Genomic DNA, 10,213 nt, shown 5'->3' on the forward strand with positions numbered 1-10,213 from the left:
GACGACGACGACGACGACGACAACGACAATGATGATAAAATAATAATAATAATAAAATAATAATAATAATAATAAAAGTAAAAACAAAAATAAACGGAGGATTTTAAAAAAAAGAGAAAAAAGACTTAGTAAATAACACTTAGTCCGTTTGCACAGCGTCAATGATTGCCGAACAATGGTTCGTGAGTTTTGTAGTTAACGAATAACCATCAGTTCCATAAGACTTTTTAAAAAATATGCGCGCACGGTATACTAAATGAAAGGGCACGAGCATACCTTAACTTTCAGTCATTTTTTGGCGAAAAATAAGCACATGTTCCAACGAATTGCCGAAAAATGATTATTATTAAGATATCTTACAATTATTTTCATTAATGATGGCTATCGCGTATCAAATTTTTTTCGGCAAATTTATTGTTACCGCGACTCAGGTACATTACATACATAATAACCCTTATTGGGCGGTTGCTGGATCATTTCCAATGATTATTTTATAATAATAAGGTAAAGAATGATAAAAAAGATAAATGGTATAGAATTTGATATTTTAAAGAAAAATGACATGTTGTGAAGTATATTTGATTTTGTAATTTTCATTATTTTGCGTTATTTTCTTCTCTTATATGATTTTTATTTTTATTTTAATAATCTTGAAAAATATGAAAAAAAAACAGGAAACATATTTATTTATTTTATTTAATAAAAACAATAATAAAAAATAATGATAAGCAGAAATGAATATAATAACTGTTAAAATTGTTTTATATATTTAATATATATATATATATATATAATAAAAGAAAGTAATTTTCATAAAAATAGAATTGACCCAGCTCCGGCCGTTTTCATGTTAAAGGGTTAAGGCCCATTCATTTTGTATAACAGTTTTAAATCGTTTAAAGAAATAATTTTCTCATATTTGTGCCTAGCTCTCAATCGATTTACTTTTGTTATTTTCTCAGATAAACAGTTATATATTGTTTTTCTCTTCATATCATTCATCTTTTTTTCGTTTCTTTTCTTTTTTTTGTTTTAAATTCGGGCGCAACTCCGTAATAGCTATTTGCGCGTGTCTAATATTTTAAACGCATATGTACAGAATCATATATAAAAAACAATGGTACACATGACTACAAGTACAATAGACGACGATGTAATAATTATACAAGGACTCGAAAAAAGTAAATAACCTCTCAGAATAATAAACTGTATACGAGTGCTGTTTTGGTATTTTTCTTTGTGTTGTGGATTTTCTTTAATTTTCGTACTTTTCACTTTCGAAATCGTTATTATTAATCGCACGATAGAAATAGATGCATGCGGCATCCGAATATTAACGTTTAAAATTCAATAGATAATACAGATATACATACATATACACATACACGATTAGCAGCTAATTCCTCTGATTTGTTTTTATAGATAAACTATAATTGTGTTCGTTTTTAACGGTCGCTAAGAGTACGGTGAAAAAATGGTACTTGAAGATCACACAGTTCTTTTTATTAATATCATCAATATCCCCCTTTTTTTACTACACGATATATGAATGCTTGATGTATATGTTTAATGTGTATTTAACTGATACCATCAAATGTACCACTAGATTAACCGTACTCTTTTCGACATATATTCATTTAATATTTGTACAAAAGCGTCCGATTGGTTTTGGTACTAAAAATAACCTCGGATCGCTATTCATCTTATTTGTGAGTGCATCTTTGTATTATCTGTGCAACTCGATTGCAAACAATCTTCCATGAAGTTAATATTTATTTTTTCATTTACTTATTCTTTCTTACACTGCATGTTCTTGGCGCTCGCTTTGATATATATTTCCCATAAAATTGGAAAAATATTTGTTAACATGTTTCTACTTACATATATTTGGAATTTCGTTATGCTTTCCTGTGGAACATCGTGAGATCAATCCTTTTTCTTGTTTAGCCTCTCTTTCATTTCTTGTTTGATACGATGATCAGCTCTCATTGATAGTAACGTATTTTTTTAATTGTTTTTCCATGATATCAACAAGTATATGACACATCGAAGGTCCATTTTGATGAGGCCTTCTTCTTCGTATCGTCTTATAATGTTTTATTCTTAATATCTATCAAGAATATTATTATACTCGTATATAATATTTTTTTCCATTAATATATTCATTGATGAGAGGAACGATCATTAAATGTTACATTTTTCTTATTTTGATCGTTATGAAACCACCACTATTAACCATAAACTAACTGCCTCACGAGGAGTTTTCCATGGAAAAACCAACGAAAACTGTTTCAATCTATTTCGGTAAATAAAAATAGGCATGATTCATACTTAATTTAGATATCGCATTACGGAATCAAGAAAGACGTTCTTAACTATGGCTTGTCGCGTTCTCATGAGAATTAATAAAATCATTATAAAGGAGAACTTATGTGCGTTTTTACCCTGGCTATTTATATATTGGAACTGTGTGATCCTTACCTGACAGGTAATATTGCATCCATCAATTACTGACTTTAAACTACGAATTTATACATGTCCACCATTTGATGTTACATCCGTAGTTCTCGTAAAAACAATTCTTATAGAAAAATAAAGGATATAACTTTATAACTTTACTTCTGAGAATGTAGCTCGCCCAGAAATTGTTGATGATGTTGATCGGTAGCGTACGATATCGGGGAGTAATCTTTTCTTGGTATAAATTAGAATTTACTTTTGGTCGCGAAGGACCAATGGCATGATAACTTCCCTGCTATCACCATCAAGAGGATTTTTAACAACTGTAGGTAAATCTGCATCACTTAATGGTTCCCATTGGCTTCCCATTATTTCTTTTATTTCCTATATGATTAAAAATAATTTTAATGTTTTATAAAATAATTAAAGTTATAATAAAACATTTTAAATTCTAGTTATAATTTTATTGAAATTAAAACTATGTTCACAATATTAAAAGTAGAAACTTACATGTGTGATAGTTTCAGCCTTATACCAAGATTCAATGCCAGATGTAATAAATCTTTGTGCAAATACTAATGACTTAAGCGAATGTCCCCGAAGACGTGCAATAGCTAATAAGTTTTCCTGATGATATTTGTGGCCTAATAATACAATTTCCACAAGCTTAGTACATTTCCATGCAACTAATACTAATGGATCAGGGCTGCAGTAAAATATTAAAATCCATTTATTAATAAGAAAATTAAAAGATAAAAATTTAATAAAAGAACATACCTATGAGGATAACTTGGATCATATGTTGCTGGCATATTTCTTGTTGTAGGTTGCACTGAATCAATTAATATTAAAGATTTTAAAGTACGTGAATACCATCTGGATAGCCGATGCAATGCTCTGATATTAACAGTTTCACAAAATAATACTTTCAAATGTGTAAGAGGCATGGAAGGACGAAGTATATTTGTATCTAATTTCTCAATTCCAACATAAGAGTGTATAAGATTTAATCGCAACTCGCATTTTGGACTAAAAATAAAAAACATAATAAATTATTTTCTAGTATATAGAAAATATGTAGAATTTAATGATAAAGAATATAAATACAAAAATATTTAAGTTTATTTATTAAATTGCGATTAAATAAATATGTTCAATAAATATTCAATAAAGCAAAAAAGCAATAAAGAAAAAATCAAAATAAAATGAATAAAGCTGTCACTTCATCTCTATTCTCATTTCATTTAATACAAAGTTAAAATTTTTATAAATTTAATAAATAAGTTTCAATCAACCTTTTTACATATCAATTTTTAAGTTTGTTTGGCTTTTAGAACTAAAAAATCTCCAAAGATATTCCAAGAATATTTTAACACCATATATATTTTATTAAAATAATAATAGTTAATAATATCATAACTTACTTTTTTTGAACAAAAACTTGCCAACTACTATCAGTTGGTCCCGTATACTGATAATGCCAACCATGCACGTGAATTACAAGTCTTTCCATTGTACCGCTATTCAATGCCTTTAGTAAAGAATCACTTAGGAACTCATAATCCAATGTTAAAATAGATAATCTAGCGAATGAATTGAACATATGTCCATAACCAGAATTCAAAGCATTGTAATCATCAGGATCATCTTTAACAGATGCCAAACTAAGAGTTGTTAAGTGCTTTGCTTGGCAGTTACGTAAATGTACCAGAATTAGTCTGGCATTTCCTGTTAAATCTTCTATGCATCCCAAACTCAAAGCTTCTAAATGATCAGATCTTTTTATAATGTTTATAAGAGAAGATACCAATTCTTTAGTGCATTTTGTACTATCTTCGCATTCAAAGGTACTATTGCTAGGTTTCAAAAACAATTTACGAAGTTGTCTATTATGTTTTAGTTTTCTCAAGAGGGCTAATGTTTCTTTTGCACAATAATTTGATATATCACAGATGATTGTAACTTCTTGCACACTAAGTTCAAAATTGTCTGCCAAATATCTACAAGAAAATAATATTAAAATAAATATTATCAATGCTTAATATATGCTATGTATGAAAAATTTTATAAATACCGAGACCATGATGCACTTTCTTCATCTTTCAAAACAAATGTGATCTTTTTCCAAAAATGAGGATGAAACAGAGCATATCTCCAATTTTTGCAGACCTATGCAAATTCAAAAATTAAATTATTTCTGCAAAGGTAATTTTTATGCATTTAAGTCATTCTTTCTATCATTGTAATTATAAAGATGAATATTCAAAATGTAAACAAACAATATAGAAATATAATAAAAATAGTAATTGAGATTAATACTCAAAGTAAAGCTTTAAGCAAAACATAGAAAAATATGAATCTCGACACAGAAATTTAATTACCCACTGTGTCAGGTCAAAAGTTCACATTTCAAGGGCAAAAAAAATTCAAAATACCTGAGATACTCGTAACCGGCAGTTGTGAGATAAATATGAGTATATTTCCTGTAGGATAATGCTGGGCAGATTATTCCAGCACAGATTATTGTCCTCTTGCGCCATTTCTGTCGTACGATTTGCACCTTTGTAGGACGAACAGCTGTTTGCCTTTACTGAAGACAGCTGCCCCTCGCACTTTTTTGACACTGCCTTCTCTGTCGCGTCACTCTCTATCGGGTTTTTTAACTGTTCCAAATATACAACATCTCCATTTTCAGCGCGTATCATGTTTAATCTGTGTTTGGAGATCTGTATCCTGCACTTTCCTGGCAAATCCTTTCGAATTGGCCACCCGTTTCCTCGAGGTGAGCCCCCTCCACGAATCAAAATAAGAACCTGACGTGTATTGTGCTCTACTCGTAACTTCCAACCACTCCAACTGCCGTTCTCCTATGTATGCTTGTACGCATGGTACGCGTCAAATTCTTCTTTCTCATTAGCTAACAACTACGCATGTCAATTGTGCTTATAATATTTAATATTATATATAAAGTCATTGTATATTAAAGATAAGTATTTGAAGATATATAAATTATATAAATTTTAGGTTTTAATTATACAAATTGTTAATTAATTAAATAAAAAATATTATTTATAAATTGAATAAATACAAATATCTCATATTAAAGTTGTCTGTTATTTTGTCATTTTGACAATTGTTATAATTTTTATTATACTACATTATACTAATGTAGACAGTGTATGTAAGATATGAAAATAAATGTTACTACATACAAATAATAAATATAATTAATATGATAAATCATAATTTCATAAAACTTTTAGAAAAAATTTAAAATATAAAAATAATTTTATACTGCAGATTTATCATATATTTTAATTTATAATAAAAGATAGCACTAGCTAAATTAGTTTAATATAGAGAATAAAGAAATTTTCAAGTTTTATAAAAATTTTTTTAGAATTTCTTTTACAAACAGAAAATAACTTTATATACATATATATAAAAAAAATATAGTATTGTATATATAATAGTATTATGATATTTTGTAATTATATTTAATCATTATGCATAAATATATTTTCAATGTTTTTAAATTTTATATATATATATATATATATATATATGTTTTATATTTGTATGAGTGTACCGCAAACAAGAATTGAAGTAATAACGAGTTGAAACGTTAGTGTTATAAGCCGGGTCAACATGGAACCCGTGATTAAATGTCAATGTATAGTGCTTCGCTGTTTTCCTTCCTAGAAGTTTTTACAAATGACACAGAATAATGAAGCGCTCGAAGATCCAGATGATAAAAGTTTTTATATTTCTGTTGATCTTCCAACTAAAACAGAGCGCAGTATGCAATGAAAGTTTTAGGATAGGCAGGGATATACCTGATCCAACGGAAAACAAAAATGTTGAAACAGTAAAAAAAGATAACGCACATAATTCTTTAGATGGAGAAAAATACCAACAAAATGCAGTATTATCTGGTGGCACAACGATACTAGAGAATAATAGAACGGTTGATAATATAACCTCAAAACAAACAGATGATAATAAAACTGCACATACCACAGAAACGCGAAAAGAGGTTGGTATTTGAAATTTGATTAAAAAAAGAATAAGATTTCTTTGGAGTGATATTTTTTTAGTTTCTATTATTCTTTTTTAAATTTGCAGTATATCTAACCAAAATGGGTTTGATTTCATATACCTAGACATTAACAATTATTACAAAAGCTCTACTATATCATTAATAATGTGAATTTTCAACAGCATGTGGGTGAAGGACATGCAACTTCTTTAAATGCTGGAGCTCTGAAGCGTGGTTTTTATGTGTTTGTGGGGCTAAGTGTTCTTGTCTTGGCCTATATCGTGTTCCGTAGCTTTAGGTACTTAGCATTTATATTAAATTTTATTTATTTAACCATAGATGTTTTAAAGTTAATCATACATGTTTTGAAGTTAATCATACATGTTTTAAAGTTAGTATTAGCATTTTTAAATTAAAATAAAAATTTAATTTTTGATTAAATTAAATTTTTTTTTATATATTATAAATTTTTCTTATATATAGGTTAAATAAAACACGTGCCCAAATGGTCAGAAAATATGGTGTTCTCGCACATAGACAAGATGTTGAGATGCGACCATTACCATTGGATGAAGAGGATGATGAAGATACTACTGTTTTTGATGCTAGTAATGTTTTAACAAATAATGTTCAACATCAAAATTTATGAAAATAAATAACATAAGATATATTAATTATATTGTCACAAATTTTAAGTTATATAAAAATTATAAATATTTTTTCAAAATATGGTGGTATTTAAAAATCAAAATAAACATCATAACTTTTGTTATATATCACACAAAATTGTTTGCTTGATTTGTGAAATTTTAACAATCAAATATGCAAAATATTTAAAGGTATGTTTGTCTTTAAAAATTATATTTCTGGTAATATTATATATTTTATTATATGAATGGAAATGAAAATGAAGTGATCTTATGAAATTTTTTTGATTTCTTAATTTAAGTAAGTGATAAGAAAAAAATTTTAAGTACCCATTAAACAAATGAATAATGGGTATTCTACTATCTATATCTACTCTTATACAAATTATATTTTACTTAAACTGTGTTGTTATAATTGAAATTATACAAATACAGATTGTCTCTATTTTATTTAATACTACATTTAATAAATGTTATGTATAAAATGCATTTATTTTTTTATAATTATAAAAATCCGTTTTGAACACCATGTACAATAACAGAAGCTAATCTGAGCCTTCCATCTTTCGATTTAATATTAGACAATGTCCATATATTAGCTATATCTATATCTTCTTCATGTGTATTATTATTTGGAACATCTAATTCAAATGCTTCTGATGGATCCAATAGACTCATTGGGATTAGTTCCATTGCATATATTATACCAAATATAAATTTTTTTTTTACCTGTAATTGTTTGATTTAAATAATATTACTAAATAATTATGATAAGTTATGATTATTAAAAATTTAATGTATGATAATTTGATTCTATTTACCTCTTTCATAAATGTATCCCATGAATATAATTTTTCAGGATTTGAACCAAGCAAATGAATGGCATTAGCCAATTCATCATAATAAAATTTTAATAATATATTGAAATTTTCATACCAAATAGATCTTTCAGTGCAAACATAAATAAAAGGTGAAACATCTAAAACTGGACTAGTACATCTTGCTAATTGAAAATCAAGCATTATAACTTTCCTTTCAGTTGTTATATTAATCATATAATTTGGAATCCATGAATCACCTTGAGTAATAACAGATGTTGAATGATATTTACGATTGCATAAATCGATTCCTTTTTGATATAAATCATTGGGTTTATAAGAATTGAATTTTTCTTCTGCTTGACTACCAGGATATTCCATAGCCAAAGCATTTTTACTAATATCTATCAGTCGTTTCTGGAAATAGATAAAATTAATAAATTAACATTTTATAATGCAATATATAATATTTAATATCTAAATTGATAATTTTTATTACTCTTACATGAAAATTTTTATACCAATTCCAATGTTTATAACTAAAGTATGTTTCATTTACATGCTCTATAATTTGCATAAATGTCTCTTTTTTTTGATCTTTTAATGCAAAGGAAATTGCATGAAATTTTGCTAAAGCTTTTAAAATTATCATGCATAGATCTTTATCAAAATAACCTCGTCGATCTATTGTTTTATATCCTGAAGCACTAATATCTTCCAATGCTATGTAATCATTGTCACCATCACTAAGAGAAGAATAATGACGTGGAATACACAATAATTGAAGTTGATTTTTTTCTTTCAAAAACTCTTCAAATTTTGGAACTATCTAGAAACTCTATGAAATTAAAAAAAGAAAAAGCTTATATATTAAATTGTAATTATAATGAAACAATTTTTTACCTTTGTATAAAATGCAATTTCATTGCGAAAAAATTCTGGACTTCTATATGCATTTCTTCTACTTATACTTGTTGGTAAAGATTTGACCACCAAATTAACTTCTACTTCCTTTCCATCAATAGCACTAGTTACTTTAAGTTTATTAATAATTGATAAATAATTGTCTCCTTTCAAATTGTGTGAAAAAAAATCCCAACTTAATATATTTATTTCTTTTCCATTATATATAATATGCAATATATTTTTTAATGTTTCTTCAGTAAAATAAGTACTTATTTCCTTTAATTTTGCATAATTCTTATTGATATTTGCCATAATTTTTTAATTACTAGAAAAAATAATTTTGTGTAATTCTCTTATATAAATAAGCTGTTTAATATCACAATCCATAAAATTATACAATTATTTATCAAGATTTTATTTATCAACATATTTACCTGTTATCTGAAATTGATCTTGCAATATCTTATCACAAATATATTTATATTTTTTATTATTAATTTTTATAATTCTTTATTGCATTATAATATAAAATATAATTATAATTTTAAAATCCTATTTGTAAAATAATATATAGTATGATATATCATATATTCTCTGAAACTTTCTCTGAGTAAAAAGCTACTAATAGTAATAAAAATTTTACTAGAAATTATTAATTATGAACAATTAATAAAATTTAAATCTCTTAAAATAAATGTAAATAATATATTTACATTATATGATAATTCCATCTTGATATTAAAAATTAATAAATTAAGAAATATATATAATTTTTTTTTATTAAATATTTTTTATATGCTCTTATATATATGAGTATATATTCAGATTAGAAAAATTATAAGTTAAAAATTATTTCTTAAAAAAATATATATTGCAAAAATTTTGTAAAATAATAAAAATAATAAAAATGATTAAATATTTTTTTAATAAGTATTAATACGTAATAATTTATTAAATTTAATTTATAGTTTTTGCTAGCTTCTATAATTTGCACAATTCTATATTAATATTTACTCACAAGATATATAATTTATAATACGATGATTTATAAGTTACAATACAAAAATAATTTATATAATTTTATATTTTGAAAACCAATTTTACCGCCTTTTCGTTTTGAAAATATGAATTTATCTTACAAATACAATTTATAAATAATGATTAGTGTGAAAATAGGAATAATATCTTAAAATTTCTATCTGGTTAATTGTTATTTAAAGTACTCAACACATATTATATATATAATGTAATATTGCATATAATATTATATTATATATAATATATATAATATATTAAAAAAAAAGAAAAAAAATATAAATATATGCATTTTTATATTATATTTT

At 25.7% G+C, this 10,213-nt stretch overlaps 3 protein-coding genes across 6 annotated transcripts; 1 reads left to right on the top strand and 2 right to left on the bottom strand.

Annotated features, from left to right (window-relative positions):
- Positions 1–986: 986 nt before the first annotated feature.
- On the bottom strand, positions 987–5,360 carry LOC102671686 (F-box only protein 33). 3 transcript variants are annotated; one of them, XR_422876.2, is made up of 7 exons: positions 4,896–5,360; positions 4,535–4,629; positions 3,885–4,460; positions 3,238–3,489; positions 2,971–3,166; positions 2,482–2,844; positions 987–2,110 (listed from the first exon to the last, which is right to left on the bottom strand). XR_422876.2 is itself a non-coding variant. In XM_006624503.2 (6 exons), exons 1-6 carry the CDS (start codon positions 5,163–5,165, stop codon positions 2,713–2,715), a joined length of 1,521 nt encoding a protein of 506 aa, XP_006624566.1. In that variant the 5' UTR covers positions 5,166–5,360; the 3' UTR covers positions 987–2,712. The 3 variants fall into 3 exon arrangements, 1 of the variants encoding a protein (XP_006624566.1); XR_422875.2 differs by having other exon boundaries at positions 987–2,296; XM_006624503.2 differs by having other exon boundaries at positions 987–2,844.
- A 688-nt stretch (positions 5,361–6,048) lies between these two features.
- Positions 6,049–7,635, top strand: LOC102673437. Its single transcript, XM_006624513.2, has 3 exons — positions 6,049–6,496; positions 6,682–6,797; positions 6,983–7,635. The coding sequence occupies exons 1-3, from the start codon at positions 6,188–6,190 to the stop codon at positions 7,146–7,148; spliced, it is 591 nt and encodes a 196-aa protein (XP_006624576.1). The 5' UTR covers positions 6,049–6,187; the 3' UTR covers positions 7,149–7,635.
- LOC102673307 lies at positions 7,577–9,195 on the bottom strand. Of its 2 annotated transcripts, none has more exons than XM_006624512.2 (4): positions 8,868–9,195; positions 8,470–8,793; positions 7,968–8,381; positions 7,577–7,875 (listed from the first exon to the last, which is right to left on the bottom strand). In XM_006624512.2, the coding sequence occupies exons 1-4, from the start codon at positions 9,180–9,182 to the stop codon at positions 7,651–7,653; spliced, it is 1,278 nt and encodes a 425-aa protein (XP_006624575.1). In that variant the 5' UTR covers positions 9,183–9,195; the 3' UTR covers positions 7,577–7,650. The 2 variants fall into 2 exon arrangements, with proteins under 2 accessions (XP_006624575.1, XP_031370477.1); XM_031514617.1 differs by having other exon boundaries at positions 7,580–7,873; positions 7,965–8,381.
- Between the last annotated feature and the right edge of the window lie 1,018 nt (positions 9,196–10,213).

This window comes from Apis dorsata, unplaced genomic scaffold (genome assembly GCF_000469605.1).
Source record: "Apis dorsata unplaced genomic scaffold, Apis dorsata 1.3 scaffold_1085, whole genome shotgun sequence".
Classification (NCBI taxonomy): Eukaryota; Metazoa; Arthropoda; class Insecta; order Hymenoptera; family Apidae; genus Apis; species Apis dorsata.